Here is a 23,564-nt window from a genome sequence, read left to right as displayed (position 1 = left end):
AGCCTTTTCACTCTTCTTTCACAACAAATATAGTCTTACATCTATGAAATGTCCTGACCAAGTGTTTTTTTAAATCCCTGTCTCGCCAAGTCATGAACGTATCACTAAGTCAGTTACGTGGCTGGGGAGACCAGCATTTTATCCCATCGATTCGTATTGACTGCCATATTGATGCCTCTGCTGGCCCTTCTGTTCCCACCCATTGCTCTGTCATGTTACATGTAACAAGTATGAAAAATTTTTTTCTAATATATTAGGGGGTATCTGGGAGCATTTGTCATTCAGCCCTAAAGAACACAATGTCAAAAAGGAGTCTGAGGCTAAAACTGAAATCTTTTTTTTTTTTTTTTTTTTTTTTGTCACAGGAAACAAGTTTCTCAATGCCAGCTGGTGAACATAATTGGTTCTCTGGTGGCATTATTCACAGCTCTTCCCTCTGTGTATCTCTCTCTCTCTCTCTCCCTCTCTTTTTTCTTTAGCTACCTTCCATCTTGCTTGTTAAAAGCAAAGGATATTTCAGAGAATTGGAATTCATTAGTCTTCCTAACAGAGGGAGTCTATTTAGATCTAAATTGGTGGTTAGCAAATACACAGATAATTCCCGCACATTCTTATTTATCTTTCCCAGTTCGGAAGACTATAGAAACAGATGCCTCAACGTCTGGCTGGGAGGCTCTAGTCAATGGGCTGGAAGACAAAGGTATCTGGGATTCGGAATTGACAAAACTCAATAGAAACAAATTGAAACTCTTCACTGTTGAGTAGATTATCTCTATAATCAGATTTCCCTAAGGTACTCATAATACCCAGAAATTCTAAGACAAGACTGTAGTCTTTCATATAAACAAAACAGGAGGCAAAACATAATGGAAGCGAGGTGCCACAATGAGAGCTGGGCTGAAAGCTCTTCACGCCAAACAAAAGTTGCCAGCAGCTCAGCTGCCGCCAGATGCACCCAACAAGTTATCTATTCACACTGGGGGTGTCCTTGGCTGATTCTGTGTGCCATGTCATCAAGTCCTTCCAAACCAACCCTGCCTCCAGGATGGACTCTAGGCTTGGCCCTGCTGAATGTAATAGAGACATTCGCAAAGCCTATTAGACGAAGCCATTCATAATGGCGGTACTAAAATTGGCACTTATGTATTTTGATTAATTAATTGCTTGACAAATATCTATCCAGTATCTTTGAAGCAAGATATGCTGTGCTGCATAATATGGGAAATATGAATATGAGTAAGCAAGTCCTTCCCTTGAGAAGCTTATTAATAAATTAGGGTATGTGACATTTTAACAAATCACTATGTGTGTTAAGAAATATATAGACTTGGGACACCTGGGTGGCTCAATCGGGTAAGCGTCCAACTTCGGCTCAGGTCATGATCCCACAGTTCGTTGAGTCTGAGCCCCGCATTGGGCTCTGTGCTGACAGCTCAGAGCCTGGAGCCTGCTTTGGATTCTGTGTCTCTGTCTCTCTCTACCCCTCCTCCACTTACGCTCTGTCTCTCTCTCAAAAATAAATAAATATTTAAAAAATTTAAAAAATATATACAGACTTCTGTGGATTTAAAGGGAGGAGATATTGCTGTCAGCTTGCAGAATTGAGGGAAATCTTTCTCAGAAGTGGAGATTTGAAGGACTAGAATATTTTACGGATGGAGAAGGAAGACAAAGACATTTAGTGGAGGAAACAGCATACAGGCAGGAAACAACAAGGAGTTGATTTCATTGTAGTATTGAGGTGATAAGGCTAAGACAGTAGACAGGGATAAAACTAGAGGGATAGAATATAATATTTTTCCAAATTTCTAAGGAAAGTCTGTCTTATCCAGTAACAGGGGTATGTCTAATGTATTCTAGTAAAAAATTCGTATATTCCACAACAGTGGAGAAAAACATATCTTTGAAAAAGTAATGGTGTTCTCCTTAACTACCGTAAGGAATCTGGTTTTATTTACTTTTATCGGGATAGAAAGAAAGAATTAGGTAAAAAAAAAATTCCAATTTGATACAGTTGTTTTAAGGGAAAATATGAATATAGAACTTAACTCCTTTTCTATATTTATCTCCTAATAAGCCTCTAAAGGAAAGCCTGAGCAATTCTACTTTATCTAAATCAATATGAAATAAAAAGTGGGAGGATGTGGAGGGACCTAGAAGGCCTCTCTTATTCCCTTACTCAAGGCTGATTATACATCTGCCCCAGGGTTTCACATGACATGGTTCATCTCATGTGTCTTTACTCAATTCAAATCATGCTATTCCCACTGTACAATGTCTGGTAAACGACGCAGTCATAATAGCTCACAGACAACCAGCAAAGACTGACGTTTCTTAAGTAGGTGAAAATATAGCCCCAGGAAATTAAGTCTCAAGAATTTTAGTTCAATATCCAATTACAGAGAGCATTTAAGGGAGTTTTCTGTTGGAGCTTTCTGTAAGACTAGGCCTTTGGAGGAGGGGTGGATATTTCCTGGCATGTATTAAATAATATTTTCTAGGATCTTAGATCTAGTACTTTTGCTAAAACTGAGATTTGTGTGTGTGTGTGTGTGTGTGTGTGTGTGTGTGTGTGTATCATTTAAATGTTCCTGTTTGCAAAGAAACAATGATTGGGGATTTATCTAAGCTGGAGGAAAATTATGCTAAAATATCTTGCATCAGACAAAAAAAAATAATTTAAACCCTGTTATATTGATTATACTTTCAGTTTCAAATTATGTTTTTCATCAATTACAATGCCTAATTCTCAGTCACAAAAAAATCAGTCTATGACTCCCAGCACAGCACTAAGATATTAACATAGAAAACTACCTCTATTTAAATAAAGAGAAATTACTAAGTGATTTTAACAAAGTACATTAAAATACTAACATTGTATTGTGGGGTATATTATGTATGTAAATGTAAAGTTGAAGGCAAAAATAGTAAAAAAGTCAGTGGAGCAGGTAAATGAAATGTTACTATTGCAAGATTTGTACAATGTATGTAAAGGATAATAACATTAATTCTAAGTAAACTGTATTAAATGAATGATGGAAATGGGAATCCCTAAAACAACAGCTAAAAAAAATGATTCAGAGGCAGGCTAAAAAGCCAATAGAAGAACTAAAATCAAATATTAAAAAAAATATTTTCTTAACAAAAACAGATGGCCCAACTAGAGAACAAATAGAAAGTATTGGTAAATGGATGAAATGCTTCAGTTAAAATGCACAGATAGACAGGTTAAAAAAAAGCAATGCCCTGGGGTACTACTCAGCAACAAACACAATGAACTGAAGACTATGGACAACTTGGATGAACCTGAAGGGAATTACACTGAATGAAAACCCTATCTCGAAGGGTTACATACTGTATCTTTGCATTTATATTCTTTTTTTTTTTAAATTTATTTATTTTGAGAGAGAGACAGAGAAAGTGAGTGGGGGAGGGGCAAAAAGAGAGAGAGTGGGAGAGAGAGAATTCCAAGCAGGCTCCGTGCTGTGGGCCCAGAGCCTGATGGGGAGCTTGAACCCATGAACTGTGAGATCATGACCTGAGCTGAAATCAAGAGTCTGACTCCTGACCAACTAAGCCACCAAGGCTCCCCTATGTGATATTCTTAAAATAACATAAATACAAAGATGGAAGAGAGATTTATTGGTTGCCACTGGTTAGGAATAGGGGGCAGGGACAGGGATGTGGCTATAAAGGAGCAGAACCAGGTAGCCCCATGGTAATGACTGTGTTGCTTAATGTGTGGTAGTGGTGGTCACACAAAGTTACACACATGATAAAGTTGCATAGAAGCTCACACACACAGAGACAAATGAATATATGTAAAACTGGAGAAATCTGAATAAACTCTGTGGATTGAACCAATGTCGATTTCTAGTACCAATACTCTATTTGCCTAAGATGTTAACATTGGGGGATGTAGGGTAAAGGGTGCACAGAACCTCCCTATAAATTTATTTGCAACTTCCTGTAAATTTATAATTATTTCAAAATAAAAGTTGACCAAAAAAAAAAAAAAAAAGCAAGACCCAACTATATGTTGTCTCCAAGAAATGACTTTGAATACAATGTCATGCGGAGAGATGGAAAATAAGAGGATGGCAAGACACACGCCATGCAAAAAGTAAGCATGAGAAAAACTTCAAGAAAAAGAGTATTACTAGATATGAAGAGGGGCATTTCATAATGATACAAGGATCTGTTCATCAGGAAGGCATGCAATTCTAAATGTATACTCACCTAACAACAGAGCAGATAAATAAAGCACAGTTATAGTTGGGGATTTTAACACTCCTCACTATGAAATTAATAAAGCAACAAAAATTTAAAAAGTTAGAGAAGATTTTATTAATACTATCGAATACTTTTATCAAATTGATATTTATGGAATAGTAAACCCTTCTATTCAACATTGTACTGTAGGTTCAAGCCAGTGCAACAGGCAATAAAAGGAAATACAGGTATAAAGAGTGGGAATAAAGAAGAAAAACTGTCTTTATTCATAGACAACATGATCTTCTACACAGAAAATCTGAAAGAATCTACAAAAAAGCCTCTAAAACTAATAAGGTATCGTAAGGCCACAGGATTCAAGGCCAATACATATAAATCAACTGTATTTTTGTATGCTAGGCAGAGATTCATTTTTAAATACCATTTATAGAATAACAAAAAATGTGAAATAGGGATACACCTTAACAATTATGTGTAAAGCACTAAAAACTACAAAATATTACGAGGAGAAATGAAGGGACTAAATAAATGGAGAGATAAAATGGGCTCACGGATTGGAAGACTTTTGTTAAAGATGTTGATTCTCCTCAAATTGACCTATAGATTTAATGCAATCTCAACAAAAATTCCAGCAGTTTTTTAAATAGAAATTGACTCTAAAGTTTATATGAAAATGCAAAGGACCTATAAGAGTCAAAATGATTTTCAAACAAAAGAACAAGGTTGGAAAACATGCTCTGATTTCAAGTTTTCTGTAATGCTGCAGTAATTGAGACAGTGTACTGATGGAGGGAGAGACACTGATTAGTTGGACAGAACAGAGTCTAGAAATAGACTCAAAATATATAAAGAACTCCTGAAATTCAATAACATAATAAGCAACACTATTTAAAACTGGGTAAAAGATCTGAGCATTTTACCAAAAGAGATATCAACTGGCAAATTAGAGCTCAAAAAGATATTCAAGGTCATTAGTCTTTACTGAAATGAAAGTTAAAAAAACACAGTGAGCTATCACCACAAATCTACCAGAATGGTTAACGTTTACAAAGATTGACAATATCAAGTGCTAGCAATCATGTGGAGGAACTGAAACTCTCACACATTGCAGGTGGAATGCAAAATGATACAGCCACTTTGGGAAACAGTATGGTAGTATCTTACAAAGTTAAACACAAGCTTATCATACAACTCACAATCCTACATCTAAGTATTTATCCAAGAGAAGTGAAAACATATGCAAATGTGTATAGTGGCTTTACTCATAATTTCCCCACACTGGAAACAACCCACATGTCCAAAAACTGGTAAACAGATAAACCAATTGCAGGACACTCGCACAACAGAATGCTACTGACTCTACAGCAAAACGTGGGTTGTCTCCAAGGCAGCATGCCACATGGAAGAAGCCAAAAAAAAGTGTAAAATATCATGATTCCATTTATATGGCTTTCTGGAAAGGCAAAACTATAGTGAAAAAGGTAAGATCACTGGTTGCCAGGTATTGGGGTTAGGGGGAAGTGAGTGGTGTTTTAAAAGGTGTTTCAGGGGCGCCTGGGTGGCTTGGTCGGTTAAACGTCTGACTTCGGCTCAGGTCATGATCTCACAGTCTGTGAGTTCGAGCCCCGCGTCCGGCTCTGTGCTGACAGCTCAGAGCCTGGAGCCTGTTTCAGATTCTGTGTCTCCCTCTCTCTCTGACCCTCCCCTGTTCATGCTCTGTCTCTCTCTGTCTCAAAAATAAATAAATGTTAAAAAAAAATTTAAATAAATTAAATAAAAAATAAAAGGTGTTTCAGGGTGCCTGGGTGGCTCAGTCGGTTCAATGTCCAATTTTGGCTCAGGTCATGATCTCACAGTTTGTGAATTTTAACCCTGCATCGGGTTCTGTGCTGACAGCTCAGAGCCTGGAACCTGCTTCGGATTCTGTGTCTCCCTCTCTCTCTGCCCCTCCCTCAGCTCATGTGTGCTCATGTGTGCTTGCTCTCTCTCAAAAATAAATGAACACTTAAAAAAAATAAAAAAGTAAAAAGATGTTTCATTTTATGTAACTTATATCTCAATTTTAAGATGCTCAAAATCTTGTACAATACAGTTAAAGCAGTGCTTAGAGGGAAATTTACGGCCATAATTGCTAAAATTAAAAAGAAAAAGGTTTAAAATCAAAGCTCTAAGCTTCCACTTTAAGAAACTAAGTAAAGAAAAACAAATTAAATGTAAGTAGAAGAAAGAAAACAAATAAAGAGCAGATATCAATGAAATAAAAAAACAATAGATAAAATTCAAAGCCAATATTTGGTTCTTTGAAAAAAAATAAGTAAAACTGATAAAGCTTTCACAATATTGGTTAAGGGAAAATAAAAGAAAACACAAATTACCAACATGAGGAATGAAAAAGGCAATATTGTAAATGAATGAATATGACAACTTGGATAAAATAAATCCCTTTAAAAATACAAACTACTAAAAGTGACACAAGAAGAAATAGGAAATATAAACATTCTTACACATGTTAATTAAATTGAACGCACACTTGTTTTTGAGAGAGAGAGGGAGGGAGGGAGCAAGCGAGAGTGGGAGACGGGGCAGAGTGAAAGAGAGAGAATCTTAAGCAGTCTCCATGCTCAGTGAGGAGCCTGAATCAGGGTTCAATCCCATGACCGTGGGATCATGATCTGAGCTGAAATCAAGAGTCCGAGACTCAATCAACTGAGCCATCCAGGCACCCACGAATTCACATTTCAATATCTTCTCACAAAGAAAATTCCAATCCTAGATGGTTTTACTGGTGACTTCTATCAAACATTAAGAAAGAAAAACATACGGGCACCTGAGGGGCTTAATCGGTTAAGCAGCAGACTCTTGATTTCAGCTCAGGTCATGATCTCATGGTTGGTGGGATCGAGCCCCACATCAGGCTCCACACTGACAGGGAGTGGAGCCTGCTTCTGATTCTCTCTCTCTCCCTCTCTCTCTGTTCCTCCCCTGCTTGCACTTGTTCTCTCTTGAATAAATAAACTCAAAAAAATTTTTTTAAAAGAAAGAAAAATATCCACATTAAACAACTCCTTCAGAAAATTGAAGCAGAAACATTTTTTAACTAGTTTTTTTAAGGCCAACATAACCCTGGTATCAAAACCAGACATGCACATTACAAGAAATAAAAACTGCTGCCCAATACTCCTCATTAACATAGACACAACCTGTATTAAGTAGGAATTTAAATCCAGAAATATAGAAAAAGGATAACATATCAAGATTAAATGGGGTTTATCCTAGGAATGCAAGGATGATTAACATTTGAAAATCAAAATAATTTACCCTAGTAACTGCATAAAACAGAAAAGTTATCTGCTCTCCAAATAGATGGAGAAAAAACATTTGATGTAATTCAATATGTAGTCATGATTAAAAAAAAACAAAACACAACTCTCAGTGTACAAGAAATAGGAAGGAACTTCCTCAACTTGATAACGAACATCTATGAAAAAGCTATAGTTAACATCATACCTAATGGTGAAAAATTTTCCCCTGAGAATGGGAATAAACAAGGATGTCTGCTCTCACTGCTTCTGTTAACGCTGTAGAAGTCTTAGGCAGTACAATTTGGCAATGAAAAAATAAAGAGCATAAACAGATCAGAAAGGAAGAAGCAAAACCATGTGCAGATGACATGATTGTGTATGCAGACAACATTAATCTACAAAAAAAAAACTACTAGAATAAGTAAATTTAGTAAGGCATACAAAGTCAACAGGCAAAATTCCTATTTCTCTATAATAACAAATAGAAAATTAAAAAATTTCAAGTAACATTTATAGCAGCATCAAAAATACTTTGGGATACATTTAATAGAAATATGTGTAAAGCTTCTACATTGAAAATTATAAAACACTGTTGAAGACCCAAATAAATGGAACAACATAATATATTCAAGGACTAGAATAATATTTAATACTATTAAAATGTTAATTCTTTCGTAAATTACTCTGTAGATGCCATATCATTCTAAACAAACTCCCAGCAGTTTTTTTTAAAAAATAGAAACTGACAAACTGAGTATAAAATTTATGTAGAAATGCAAAGGTCCTAAAAAGCTATCTCAAAAATGAAGAACAAAGTCCAAGGACTTACACTGCCTGATTTCAAGAGAAAGAGCCTGACACTTAACAGTCAATTTAATTTTCAATCAAGGCATCAAGCAATTCAATGGGCGAAAAAACAAGGCTGAAACAACTCCTGTTTAAATGCAAAAACCCAAACCAAACCAAAACACAAAAACAATGATAAAAACCTTGATCTATATCACACACCATCACAAAGATTAATTCTTAATAGATCATAGAACTAAAGGTAAGGAGCTGTAAATCTTCTGACAGAAAATACAGGAAAATGATGTCTGTGAACTTGGAGCAGCGAAGATGTCCTAGGACCTAGAAAGCACTAACCACAACTAGCGAGCTGGTTTATTTTTTTTTTTTTAATTTTTTTTAATGTTTACTCAATTTTGAGAGACAGAGCATGAGCGGGGAAGAGAGAGGGAGACACAGAATCTGAAGCTGGCTCCAGGCTCCAAGCCGTCAGCACAGAGCCTGATGCGGGGCTCGAACTCACAAACCGTGAGATCATGACCCGAGCCGAAGTCAGACGCTCAACCAACTGAGCCACCCAGGCGCCCCTTAACGAGCTGGTTTAAAATGGACTCCATTAGGGGCACCTGGGTGGCTCAGTCAGTTAAGTGCCCGACTCTTCATTTCGGCTCAGGTCAGGATCTCACAATTTTTGAGTTCCAGCCCCACCTCGGGCACACTGCTTGCTGTCAGACTGCGCAGACACTGCTTCGGATCCTCTGGTGCCCTCTTGCACTACCTCTCTCAAAAGTAAATTAAAGACACTTTCGGCAAGATGGCGGCTTAGGAGGACGCTGGGCTCACCGCACGTCCTGCTGATCACTTAGATTCCATCTACACCTGCCTAAATAACCCAGAAAACAACAGAGGATTAGCAGAACGGAGTCGCCGGAGCCAAACGCAGACAAGAGGCCCGCGGAAGAGGGTAGGAAGGGCGGCGAGGCGGTGCGCGCTCCACGGACTGGCGGGAGGGAGCCGGGGCGGAGGGGCGGCTCACCGGCCAAGCAGAGCCCCCGAGTCTGGCTGGCAAAAGCGGAGGGGCCTGACGGACTGTGTTCCCACAACAAGCGCGACTTAGCGTCTGGGAGGTCATAAGTTAACAGCTCTGCTCGGAAAGCGGGAAGGCTGGAGGACAAAGGGAGGGAGAGCTGCTGAGCCCCCTGACAACAGAGCTCAGTTTGGTGGGGAACAAAGGCGCTCGCCAGCGCCATCTCCCCCGCCCATCCCCCAGCCGAAATCCCAAAGAGAACCTGTTCCTGCCGGGGAACTTGCTCGCTCCGCGCAAACACCCAACTCTGCGCTTCTGCGGAGCCAAACCACCAAACCTCCGGCAGCGGATCTGACTCCCTCCCGCTGCCACAGGGCCCCTCCTGAAGTGGATCACCTAAGGAGAAGCGATCTAAGCCTGCCCCTCCTGCCCCCGTGCACCTTGCCTACCCACCCCAGCTAATACGCCAGATCCCTAGCATCACAAGCCTGGCAGGGTGCAAGTAGCCCAGACGAGCCACACCACCCCACAGTGAATCCCGCCCCTAGGAGAGGGGAAGAGAAGGCACACACCAGTCTGACTGTGGCCCCAGCGGTGGGCTGGGGGCAGACATCAGGTCTGACTGCGGCCCCGCCCACCAACTCCAGTTATACACCACAGCACAGGGGAAGTGCCCTGCAGGTCCTCACCACGCCAGGGACTATCCAAAATGACCAAGCAGAAGAATTCCCCTCAGAAGAATCTCCAGGAAATAACAACAGCTAATGAGCTGATCAAAAAGGACTTAAATAACATAACAGAAAGTGAATTTAGAATAATAGTCATAAAATTAATCGCTGGGCTTGAAAACAGTATCCAGGACAGCAGAGAATCTCTTGCTACAGAGATCAAGGGACTAAGGAACAGTCACGAGGAGCTGAAAAACGCTTTAAACGAAATGCATAACAAAATGGAAACCACCACAGCTCGGCTTGAAGAGGCAGAGGAGAGAATAGGTGAACTAGAAGATAAAGTTATGGAAAAAGAGGAAGCTGAGAAAAAGAGAGATAAAAAAATCCAGGAGTATGAGGGGAAAATTAGAGAACTAAGTGATGCACTAAAGAGAAATAATATACGCATAATTGGTATCCCAGAGGAGGAAGAGAGAGGGAAAGGTGCTGAAGGGGTACTTGAAGAAATAATAGCTGAGAACTTCCCTGAACTGGCGAAGGAAAAAGGCATTGAAATCCAAGAGGCACAGAGAACTCCCTTCAGACGGAACTTGAATCGATCTTCTGCACGACATATCATAGTGAAACTGGCAAAATACAAGGATAAAGAGAAAATTCTGAAAGCAGCAAGGGGTAAACGTGCCCTCACATATAAAGGGAGACCTATAAGACTCGTGACTGATCTCTCTTTTGAAACTTGGCAGGCCAGAAAGAATTGGCACGAGATTTTCAGGGTGCTAGACAGAAAAAATATGCAGCCGAGAATCCTTTATCCAGCAAGTCTGTCATTTAGAATAGAAGGAGAGATAAAGGTCTTCCCGAACAAACAAAAACTGAAGGAATTTGTCACCACTAAACCAGCCCTACCAGAGATCCTAAGGGGGACCCTGTGAGACAAAGTCCCAGAGACATCACTACAAGCATAACACATACAGACATCACAATGACTCTAAACCCGTATCTTTCTATAATAACACTGAATGTAAATGGATTAAATGCGCCAACCAAAAGACATAGGGTATCAGAATGGATAAAAAAACAAGACCCATCTATTTGCTGTCTACAAGAGACTCATTTTAGACCTGAGGACACCTTTAGATTGAGAGTGAGGGGATGGAGAACTATTTATCATGCGACTGGAAGCCAAAAGAAAGCTGGAGTAGCCATACTTATATCAGACAAACTAGACTTTAAATTAAAGGCTGTAACAAGAGATGAAGAAGGACATTATATAATAGTTACAGGGTCTATCCATCAGGAAGAGGTAACAATTATAAATGTCTATGCGCCGAACACCGGAGCCCCCAAATATATAAAACAATTACTCATAAACATAAGCAACCTTATTGATAAGAATGTGGTAATTGCAGGGGACTTTAACACCCCACTTGCAGAAATGGATAGATCATCTAGACACACGGTCAATAAAGAAACAAGGGCCCTGAATGAGACATTGGATCAGATGGACTTGACAGATATATTTAGAACTCTGCATCCCAAAGCAACAGAATATACTTTCTTCTCGAGTGCACATGGAACATTCTCCAAGATAGATCATATACTGGGTCACAAAACAGCCCTTCATAAGTTTACAAGAATTGAAATTATACCATGCTTACTTTCAGACCACAATGCTATGAAGCTTGAAATCAACCACAGAAAAAAGTCTGGAAAACCTCCAAAAGCATGGAGGTTAAAGAACACCCTACTAACAAATGAGTGGGTCAACCAGGCAATTAGAGAAGAAATTAAAAAATATATGGAAACAAACGAAAACGAAAATACAATCCAAACGCTTTGGGACGCAGCGAAGGCAGTCCTGAGAGGAAAATACATTGCCATCCAGTCCTATCTCAAGAAACAAGAAAAATCCCAAATACAAACTCTAACAGCACACCTAAAGGAACTAGAAGCAGAAGAGCAAAGACACCCCAAACCCAGCAGAAGAAGAGAAATAATAAAGATCAGAGCAGAAATAAACAATATAGAAACTAAAAAAACTGTAGAGCAGATCAACGAAACCAAGAGTTGGTTTTTTGAAAAAATAAACAAAATTGACAAACCTCTAGCCAGGCTTCTCAAAAAGAAAAGGGAGATGACCCAAATAGATAAAATCATGAATGAAAATGGAATTATTACAACCAATCCCTCAGAGATACAAACAATTATCAGGGAATACTATGAAAACTTATATGCCAACAAATTGGACAACCTGGAAGAAATGGACAAATTCCTGAACACCCACACTCTTCCAAAACTCAATCAGGAGGAAATAGAAAGCTTGAACAGACCCATAACCAGCGAAGAAATTGAATCGGTTATCAAAAATCTCCCAACAAATAAGAGTCCAGGACCAGATGGCTTACCAGGGGAGTTCTACCAGACGTTTAAAGCAGAGATAATACCTATCCTTCTCAAGCTATTCCAAGAAATAGAAAGGGAAGGAAAACTTCCAGACTCATTCTATGAAGCCAGTATTACTTTGATTCCTAAACCAGACAGAGACCCAGTAAAAAAAGAGAACTACAGGCCAATATCCCTGATGAATATGGATGCAAAAATTCTCAATAAGATACTAGCAAATCGAATTCAACGGCATATAAAAAGAATTATTCACCATGATCAAGTGGGATTCATTCCTGGGATGCAGGGCTGGTTCAACATTCGCAAATCAATCAATGTGATACATCACATTAACAAAAAAAAAGAGAAGAACCATATGATCCTGTCAATCGATGCAGAAAAGGCCTTGGACAAAATCCAGCACCCTTTCTTAATAAAAACCCTTGAGAAAGTCGGGATAGAAGGAACATACTTAAAGATCATAAAAGCCATTTATGAAAAGCCCACAGCTAACATCATCCTCAACGGGGAAAAACTGAGAGCTTTTTCCCTGAGATCAGGAACACGACAAGGATGCCCACTCTCACCGCTGCTGTTTAACATAGTGCTGGAAGTTCTAGCATCAGCAATCAGACAACAAAAGGAAATCAAAGGCATCAAAATTGGCAAAGATGAAGTCAAGCTTTCGCTTTTTGCAGATGACATGATATTATACATGGAAAATCCGATAGACTCCACCAAAAGTCTGCTAGAACTGATACAGGAATTCAGCAAAGTTGCAGGATACAAAATCAATGTACAGAAATCAATTGCATTCTTATACACTAACAATGAAGCAACAGAAAGACAAATAAAGAAACTGATCCCATTCACAATTGCACCAAGAAGCATAAAATACCTAGGAATAAATCTAACCAAAGATGTAAAGGATCTGTATGCTGAAAATTATAGAAAGCTTATGAAGGAAATTGAAGAAGATTTAAAGAAATGGAAAGACATTTCCTGCTCATGGATTGGAAAAATAAATATTGTCAAAATGTCAATACTACCCAAAGCTATCTACACATTCAATGCAATCCCAATCAAAATTGCACCAGCATTCTTCTCGAAACTAGAACAAGCAATCCTAAAATTCATATGGAACCACAAAAGGCCCCGAATAGCCAAAGGAATTTTGAAGAAGAAGACCAAAGCAGGAGGCATCACCATCCCAGACTTTAGCCTCTACTACAAAGCTGTCATCATCAAGACAGCATGGTATTGGCACCAAAACAGACACATAGACCAATGGAATAGAATAGAAACCCCAGAACTAGACCCACAAACGTATGGCCAACTCATCTTTGACAAAGCAGGAAAGAACATCCAATGGAAAAAAGACAGCCTCTTTAACAAATGGTGCTGGGAGAACTGGACAGCAACATGCAGAAGGTTGAAACTAGACCACTTTCTCACACCATTCACAAAAATAAACTCAAAATGGATAAAGGACCTAAATGTGAGACAGGAAACCATCAAAACCTTAGAGGAGAAAGCAGGAAAAGACCTCTCTGACCTCAGCCGTAGCAATCTCTTACTCGACACATCCCCAAAGGCAAGGGAATTAAAAGCAAAAGTGAATTACTGGGACCTTATGAAGATAAAAAGCTTCTGCACAGCAAAGGAAACAACCAACAAAACTAAAAGGCAACCAACGGAATGGGAAAAGATATTCGCAAATGACATATCGGACAAAGGGCTAGTATCCAAAATCTATAAAGAGCTCACCAAACTCCACACCCGAAAAACAAATAACCCAGTGAAGAAATGGGCAGAAAACATGAATAGACACTTCTCTAAAGAAGACATCCGGATGGCCAACAGGCACATGAAAAGATTCAGCGTCGCTCCTTATCAGGGAAATACAAATCAAAACCACACTCAGGTATCACCTCACGCCAGTCAGAGTGGCCAAAATGAACAAATCAGGAGACTATAGATGCTGGAGAGGATGTGGAGAAACGGGAACCCTCTTGCACTGTTGGTGGGAATGCAAATTGGTGCAGCCGCTCTGGAAAGCAGTGTGGAGGTTCCTCAGAAAATTAAAAATAGACCTACCCTATGACCCAGCAATAGCACTGCTAGGAATTTATCCAAGGGATACAGGAGTACTGATGCATAGGGCCACTTGTACCCCAATGTTCATAGCAGCACTCTCAACAATAGCCAAATTATGGAAAGAGCCTAAATGTCCATCAACTGATGAATGGATAAAGAAACTGTGGTTTATATACACAATGGAATATTACGTGGCAATGAGAAAAAATGAAATATGGCCTTTTGTAGCAACGTGGATGGAACTGGAGAGTGTGATGCTAAGTGAAATAAGCCATACAGAGAAAGACAGATACCATATGGTTTCACTCTTATGTGGATCCTGAGAAACTTACCGGGAACCCATGGGGGAGGGGAAGGAAAAAAAAAAAAAGAGGTTAGAGTGGGAGACAGCCAAAGCATAAGAGACTGTTAAAAACCGAGAACTGAGGGTTGATGGAGGGTGGGAGGGAGGGGAGGGTGGGTGATGGGTACTGAGGAGGGCACCTTTTGGGATGAGCACTGGGTGTTGTATGGAAACCAATTTGTCAATAAATTTCATAAAAAAAAAAAAAGAAGAGAAAAAAAAAGTAAATTAAAAAATTTTTAAAAAACAAAAGAATAAGAGAAAAACTACTGATATACACAACATGAGTGAACCTCAAAAACATGATGCTGAGTGAAAAACTCCAGACACAATAGAGGACAACACAATAAAATTTCATTCAATGAAATTCTAGAACTGGCAAAAATAATCTATGGTGAAAGAAATCAGAACAGCAGTTGTCTCTGTGGGTAGAGGGGATGGGAACTGACTGGGCAGGCAGGCAATGAGGGACCTTCCTGGGGCGATGGAAAGGTCTGTTATATTGACAGGGGTGTGGATTCTATGGGTACACCCAATTACCAGAACTCATTGGACTGTGCACTTAAGATCCGTGCATTTCCACATATGTATGTTATACCTACCTTAATTAGAAAAAAAGTTTGAGCAGTAACTTGAAAAAAATATTAAACTATATTAACAAACAAGCTCAGTAAGGTCTGCTCATAAGAAAAATCAAAATAAATCTGGGACCTATTGATACTGGAAATTTTGTAATTAAGAAGAGAGAGGAGCAGGGGTAAGCCACCATTTACTGAGGGTGTACTGAGACCTCTGCTAACTGCTTTCCATGAATTCTCTCATTTGATTCCTGCGACAACCCCCTCTTTAGATATAGAAGGAGAGACAGTTTTATACACAAACTTCCCTCACCATCCTTATCAAATACGTTAGGTATAAACTCAAGACACCAGGGCACTTTTTTCTTTTCCTCAATTTCAGGCAGTAAGTGGTAGACGTAGGGGTGCCTGGGTGGCTCAGTTAGACGTCCGACTTCGGCTCAGGTCATGATTCACAGTTTGTGAGTTCAAGCCCCTCACTGGGCTCTGTGCTGACAGCTCAGAGCATGGAGCCTGCTTCGAATTCTGTATCTCCCTCTCTCTCTGCCCCTCTCCCGCTTGTGCTCTCTCTCTCTCTCAAAAGTAACATTAAAAAAATTTTTTTAAATAAGTAGTAGATGTTTTCTTAAATCTACCACTGTCACTAAAAAACGTGAGCCATGGGGAAAAAACATACCTATTGCTATTTTTGGTGTCAGCAAACTCATAAAATGTGTACACTGATCTATGACCACCATTCTTTTTTTTTAAATTTAATTAATTAATTAATTAATCCACACCCAAGTTAGTTAGCATATAGTGCAATAGTGATTTCAGGAGTAGATTTCAGTGATTCATCTCCTATGTATAACACTCAGGGCTCATGCCAACAAGTGTCTTCCTTAATGCCCCTTGCCCATTTAGCCCATCCCCCACCCACAACCCCTCCAGCAACCCTCAGTTTGTTCTCTGTATTCAAGAGTCTCTTACATTTTGTCCCCCTCCTTGTTTTTATATTATTTTTGCTTCCCTTCCCTTATGGTCATCTGTTTTGTATCTTAAATTCCACACACAAGTGAAGTCATATGATATTTGTCTTTCTCTGACTAATTTTGCTTAGCATAATACCCTCTGGTTCCATCCACGTAGTTGCAAATGGCAAGATTTCATTCTTTTTGATTTCTGAGTAATATTCCATTGTATATATATATACCACATCTTCTTTATCCATTCATCCGTCAGTGGACATTTGAGTTCTTTCCATACTCTGGCTATTGTATGACTATAATTCTTAAAACCTCTTGGGGTGCCTGGGTGGCTCAGTCAAGTGTTTGACTTCAGCTCAGGTCATGACCTCACCATTTGTGAGTTCAAGCACTACGTTGGGCTCTGTGCTGACAGCTCAGAGCCTGGAGCCTGCTTCGGATTCTGTGCCTCCCTTTCTCTGCCCCTCCCAACTCACACCCTGTCTCTCTCTCTCTCTCAAAAATAAATAAACATTAAAAAAATTAAAACAAAACTCTTAATTCCATGAAACTCCTATTTGTAGACTATCTGCATCTCAGCTTGCAAGTTGGGGACTAGAAAGCATGTGTCTAATAAGTATTTTATCTCACGCTTACTGCTAACATGAGTCTAGTGCAACTTCCCTACCAGCTCAACTGGAGTCTTAAGAATAAAACATCTCCTAGGCTCCTGCGTAAATAGCAGGTAGTTTTACAAAAGGGTAACATGAATCAGAAAGGGTAAGATGGTCCTTACCACATCCAATACGGCATGGACAAATACATCCAGGTATACCATGGTGGCCTCAGTCCGGTCATGAACTGGCCTCACTTTCTTGTGATATTTCTGTAATAGCTGCTTGGTGAGACGATATAGAGTAGAATTCCTGGGATGAGGTGTATCTGTAACTAGTATTTCTGAAAAACAAAACTTAGCATCTTAGTATCTTTACGAGATTTCAGACAGTTCAGGACTTGGTGGTTCCTAACAGAACATAGTTTTCAGCTTACCCCAATCTGCTTAAATTCATAGCCAGCTGGTGGGCTTTCTGGCAGACACTTATTTAAAGCAAGCTGATGGTCTAACTGCCCAGTAGAGAAATCTCACTGTAAAGATAAATAAACCAACCTGATCTCCAAGGATCTGAACTTCACCTACAATTCTGTTTTCACAGCAGTCTTGCGTCTTCGAGACAGAATCCTTTATTTCTGTATCACCCCCACCTACACCTACATAGAAAAAAACCTTCCTATACACTCAGCCACAAGTTATGTCCTATTTGGATTTTTCTTTTGATTTTCCATTCACAATTCAACGTTTAAGTAAAAAATCCAAGCAGGAACATGGACAAACCAATGGACCGAAAGATCTGTGTGGATTCCTCAATAATGGGATTAATGAGATTACAATTCACACTTTTCTTCTCAAAAAAAAAAAAATCTCTTTTTGCACTCAACTGTCTTTAAATAAAACATGCTTGTCAGAAAATGAGATCTCCGCTTTGGGAAAAAATTCTTTCTGGTTCCAGAGAACAACCATTTTCTATGACCTGGGAATCCTGATTTGCAGAGGAGCAGTGATTGGTGTTGAGGCAGGGGAGGCCAGGGGAAAGGAAGCCCGGGAAGCGAGCACCAACAATTGGAAGTGACAAATTTGCGAGTGCTTCCTCTGAATTGCAAAAAGATATTTTGCTCACAAGCTCTGCCAGCTCCTGGGGGATTCAAAGCTTCGCTAAGTCATTGGACTGAAGCAAATTGCACACCTCCTGCCACAGTGCGTGAGTGAAATCTATCTGTCGTGTCCTGTGCGTGAATTCACCTCGCCTCTCAGTGGTTTTGATGGTTATTTTGATGAGCCGCTGAAGGTGTGCAGGGTCCAGCAGGAAACTGTAAATGAGATCTCTTCTCTCTGTGCAACAGTCCTGTTTCTACCCGTTTCTTTATGAATGATGTCGTGTCACTCGCTACCACGGGCAGCAATTTCTATGATTTATCAATGTCAGTGTGACCAAAATGCTAACAACGATGCTGGGGGTGCAAATGCAGACTCGTTGTGGGCAGTGGAATATTCACTTTCATTACCACCAGAGCTGCAAAGCTAATGAGCAGTTTAACTTCCTAACTATTCACCCAGGAAGACGCCTAAAATGGGATCAGCTATTCAGGCATGCAGGACTAAGGCAGGTGGCTTGCATCAGGCGTCATTTTTAAGGTTTTTGTGAACTGTGATTGTCAAAAAAATGTGCTGTGAACCTCTCCACCTGAGACCATTTCTTGCTGTTGTACCCCAGGGGAGAGAAGTCAGGTGCATAAAAGCAAAGCTGGTTTGGTGCTTTTCCCATGAACTTTGCTTTGGGCAACTTCACTTTCACCTCGCTTGGAAGCTCCCAATTCAAGTCCCAGTCGGGGAAGTACTGAAATGTGCATGTTCCAATACAGGAAACTATCGGAGATAGAGTGAAAGCATAATTCTGAGAAATGAATGTGTTTTCCCTACACCCTCTGCCCATAAAGATTTCCCTCTGCTATCTTTTCTAGGAAACAATCCATAGATACCCTATAGAATAACATAAGTTTCCAGAACATGTCAAAGTCTTTGGGTAAAAAGAGAAAGTTCTGGAATCTAGAACTAGGAACAATAGAGAAACAAGCAATGATAGGAAGAAAAATAAGAAGGAAATGAAAATATGCTGAAATAAACTATAAGGGCAGAGTTCTTTGTTCAAAACAGGAAGAAATAATAAATTACATTTCTACTATGAATGCAAATTTGCCTGAGGAGAAAGATCAATTACAAGAGAGAGATTAAGGATTTAAGTGACCATTAATTAACAGTAAATTATGCCCCCTTGAAAGCTAATGTGACATTCACACAAGCACTAAATGACTCAGTTCAGTGATGTTTCAACAGAGCTGATGGAAATGATCCACAGACCCAGGAAAGATTCCTTGTTAGCACTGCCTCTGTGGATGCTAATAATTTATTTGTAAGATTTCTGGAAAGTAGAATGTGTTAGGGGACTGAGCTATGAAGCACTTTTAGGTGAAGAGAGATTTTTTTTTTTTAAGGTAAGAATACAATAGAATTATTCGTTTTCCTTGATTTAACAAATTACTCTCACACCTATCTTAAAGTGTTCTGGGCACTCTGATGAAAAGAGATGTTCTTGCTTTAGTGAGTATGTCATGTCTAGGATTATTAAAAAAAAGAGTTATACATCTATCTGAGGGGTTACAAGGACATTCAGATTTAGGTGTGTGGTCTATTGAATTCCCAAATCTGACTGAATATGTGTCATATGCCAGGCACTGTGCTAAGAGCAATTGACATGGATTATCTCATTTGGCTTTTACAGCAGCCTTATGACATAGGTACCCTACAGCCCGATGCAGAGTCACTTTGCTACAGGTAAGGGACTACAGGCTCAGTGAGGTTAGTACCACCCAAAGTCCCACAGCTTGCAAATGAAGAGGTTGGAATTTAAACACAAGTTATCTGGATCCAAAGCCCAAGCTCTTAATCATGACACTACACTGACCTGACTCCCCCAGAATATTAGGGATAGCAGTGAGTAACCCTTCAAAAGGAAGACTGACATGTTGCATGGTGTGCATGACTGGGTAGAAACAGCCCGCTGTTATTTTCTCTCTCTCTGTGTGTGTGTGTGTGTGTGTGTGTGTGTGTGTGTGTGTGTGTTTAGGTCAAAAGTATCTTACATTTGCATTGCACCCTACAATTTCACAATGTTATCTTATTAGATCTTCACAAATATACAAGAGAAACATTTAACTTACAGGAGAACTGAATCTCTAAGAGACTAATTGGCTTCTTCAGAGTTACATGGCTGGTGAGTAGTGGAGTAGGAACCAAACAGGTCTCCTAACCTGGGCCTCTTACCCCAGCACACATCACCTCCAGGCAGTGGCCTTGAATTGGTGGTTGGTTCAGTGCTCTTGCATTTACAAATCATCTTGATATTAACCCAGCAAAGATTCCAAAGGGCAGATTTTTCTGCAACACATGTTCCCAATATGATTCATAGGCAAGTACGGATTACTAGACACCATTAAAACACATTTTCTGTCACATTTAGAACAAAAATCAAGCGTAATACTAAACATTAGAAAGAGATATCGTTAAGAACAATTTCTTTCTTTTCCTTACCCTTTATCCTTCTATCTTACTTAGCTTAATGTTTACAATTATTTTCTGCTAAGAAACTCATCTGGCATTTAATGAAATTTCCTATTTTCATTTTTGTAATTAAATAATGATTTTATCCTTGAAGTTCAACATTCAGGATTTTTATACTTTAAGGCTAAGTGGCTATTTTTCTTCTCTACCCAAGAAAAACTCATTTCCAGCTGCTTTGCTACCAAATTCCTTCCTCATTGCCATAAATGACGGATTCCACTTCCAGTTATATTTTAAAACATGGAAATTCCTAGATGTGAGTTCCACAAGACCCCTCAAAAAAGTGGGGTGTTGGGAAACACCAGCCTAAGTGATCTGCTTGATGTGTATGTGTCTTTAAGAATCCATTGTATCCGAACTCTAATGGCCCAATTCAGTGATGTTAATACTGGAACCATAAAAGTGTAGTTCAGTTCCAGAAATATGGAAAAATATTTTAGTTTCTAAAGCATTTTAAGGGGAACTGTACACTTAAAACACGCAAGTTCATAGTGCTTATCTTTTGAGATATACTCATTATCTATACAGACTTTGTACAGCTGGATGAAACCCTTAATATCAAAATTATGTCCGGGCATCTATAGCCATGCTGTATCCAAGAGACTCTTTCTGTGGTCTACTAAAAGCTTACAATGAAGCCAAGACCATTTTGGATAATAAAAATGTATTATTCAGACATAAAAGCAAATCTGAAAAAGAATGCCCCAGACTATCAATGTAAATTGCTGCCAAGAAAACCTGATTTCTAGAGAAACAGGGGTTTATCAAACAGTTTTAACATTTCAGAGCATATTTCCAGCTGCCTGTACAAAGCCCCACTGTGTGCCTCTGTGTGTATGTATACATGTAGATAAGATACAGATGTAGATATACATATACATATATAGATCTATCATCGTAGGTCTCCATGTAGCTTCAGAGGACTAGGCGTTGTACAGATGATAAATAAAAACAAACACTTGAAAAGAGTTATACAGCACAATGTAGACAAATATCATCTCTCGCTTCTAAGAGTTAATACTCAATGACTAAAATAAAATCATTACAAGGACCCACCTGAGGCAGCCACCAGGATGAAGGGCCACAGAGGAGCCATTGCACCTGCCGTTGTTCCTGGGCACATCCCAAAGAGAAGAAACGTAAACTTGCCTACGGGACGGAATACCACTCAATTTTTCCCAAAGGGGCCCCTCTTCACTCCGTTCTTTGCTGTTTGCCAGTTTATGCTGTCCTCGCCGGTGCTATTTTGTAAACATTGAACAGGACCAAAGGCGACGCCAGCACCACACAATGTTTCAGAATTGATGCCACAGCAATACCCCTTAACTTCTCCATTTGGTTCTGCCCCAGCATCAGATCGTGGCCAACATTTCAATTTCCCTGACAAGAGATAGCTAAGTGAAAAATGTAATCTAAGAGGAGCCCCTAAGGAGGGGACATTCCACACTAATATGGTTTCCTTTACAGCCTTTACCTAAGGCGATGATCTTGCTGACATTCAGGACACTAATTTCATTAATAATTGAGACCTAAATAGCTGTTCTAAACCAGACTTATGCAGGAGCATCTTCAGTATTTGACAATGGCTATTGGACTCTTGAATCACACAAAGCTAATGGAACCCTGTTATTGTCTAATCAAGAACAGCTGCTAACAATACAGTGGGGAAAGTGCACTCTGTCTTTCCTGAGCTCCTTTAATTAAAAGAAACGTTGATGTTTGATAAATGGGGGTGCTTCTTAAATTGTCACTGAGTATACAATCCAGAAAGTAAACCACGTATGAGAGGATCCTTCTAGGCTGATTGAAGATGAGGGCTACGAAAGCTGGACATCATGTGATAAATTTTTTCTTTCATCTTTTCACTGAGCACCCATACTCTTCATTATGAAGGAAAAACAGACCTGATTCCATATGATTCTATCTGCCACTGGTAGACCCCTAGATGCTCTAGAAACAAAAACTGAATTTCATACCATTTCCAACATCTATCTGCTTTTTACTATGAGTGGGATTGTAGAGGCATAGGATTGAGATGAGTTTCACAGAGCAAACCGAGGGGAGAAATACATACCTGATCCCTGTTCTGCTAATTTATCTAGTCCCTTTGTTTACAATCTATGAAGCTGTCTCCTTAATTTTCATCTACCAATAAAACGTAGCCTGACTGACTTCCTACTGTTGGTGACAGGAGTTACAAATATGGAAAGGGAGGAAACTAGGATGAACCCTGAGGCGTTGAGTTGGTTTTGGAGGCATCGGTGTGAACTTGTGGTTTTCAATACATGTGGCTACGTATAAAAATAAACACAGATGTCAATGTGTGTGTACAGATGTTAATACACACTTGTATCCCAAGCTCTGTCCACTGGTGAGTCTGGGAGCCAAGACACCCCAGTAGCAATGAGTATACCCGACACCCAGATCTTAGTTTCTAAATAACACACTTACCTAAAAGGAAGACATGGAGCTGAACAGGGGATGTGGGGATGTGTGAGAAGACCCAAGAACATCTTGTTGCGTCACAAAGTAAAGAAGTGCTAAAAGAATGACAAGGAGGGGCACCTGGATGGCTCAGGCAGTTGAGCATCTGTCTTGGGCTCAGGTCATGATCTCGTGGTTTGTGGGTTCGAGCCCCGAGTCGGGCTCTGTGCTGACAGCTCAGAGCCTGGAGCTGTTTCAGATTCTGCGTCTCCCTCTCTCGCTCAAAAATAAACATTAAAAAATAATTAAAAAATAAAAGAATGACAGAGACATGTTAAAAGGGCATAGTTAGTTGAAGGATCTCCCAAAATAAAATACAAATCCACAGGGTGCTTGAGAGGCTCAGTCAGTTAAGCGTCTGACTTCAGCTCAGGTCATGATCTTGTGATCGGCAGGTTTGAGCCCCATGTCAGGCTCTGTGCTGACAGCTCGGAGCCTGGAGCCTGCTTCAGATTCTGTGTCTCCCTCTCTCTCTGCCCCTCC

The 23,564-nt window shown here is 39.7% G+C and overlaps 1 protein-coding gene across 1 annotated transcript in view; it reads right to left on the bottom strand.

The window, feature by feature from the left end:
* The window catches only part of HTR3B (5-hydroxytryptamine receptor 3B), a 37,790-nt gene extending 14,284 nt beyond the window's left edge, over positions 1 to 23,506 (bottom strand). Inside the window, 3 exon segments of the mRNA XM_047878196.1 lie at positions 17,160 to 17,320; positions 21,654 to 21,746; positions 23,049 to 23,506. Of these exon segments, the coding sequence (XP_047734152.1) occupies positions 17,160 to 17,320; positions 21,654 to 21,746; positions 23,049 to 23,316 (522 nt within the window). The 5' untranslated portion in view covers positions 23,317 to 23,506.
* Between the last annotated feature and the right edge of the window lie 58 nt (positions 23,507 to 23,564).

The sequence above is a fragment of the Prionailurus viverrinus genome, chromosome D1, assembly GCF_022837055.1.
Source record: "Prionailurus viverrinus isolate Anna chromosome D1, UM_Priviv_1.0, whole genome shotgun sequence".
Taxonomy (NCBI): Eukaryota; Metazoa; Chordata; class Mammalia; order Carnivora; family Felidae; genus Prionailurus; species Prionailurus viverrinus.
Note: the sequence above shows the minus strand (reverse complement) of the source record. Positions and strands in the feature narration are given on the sequence as shown.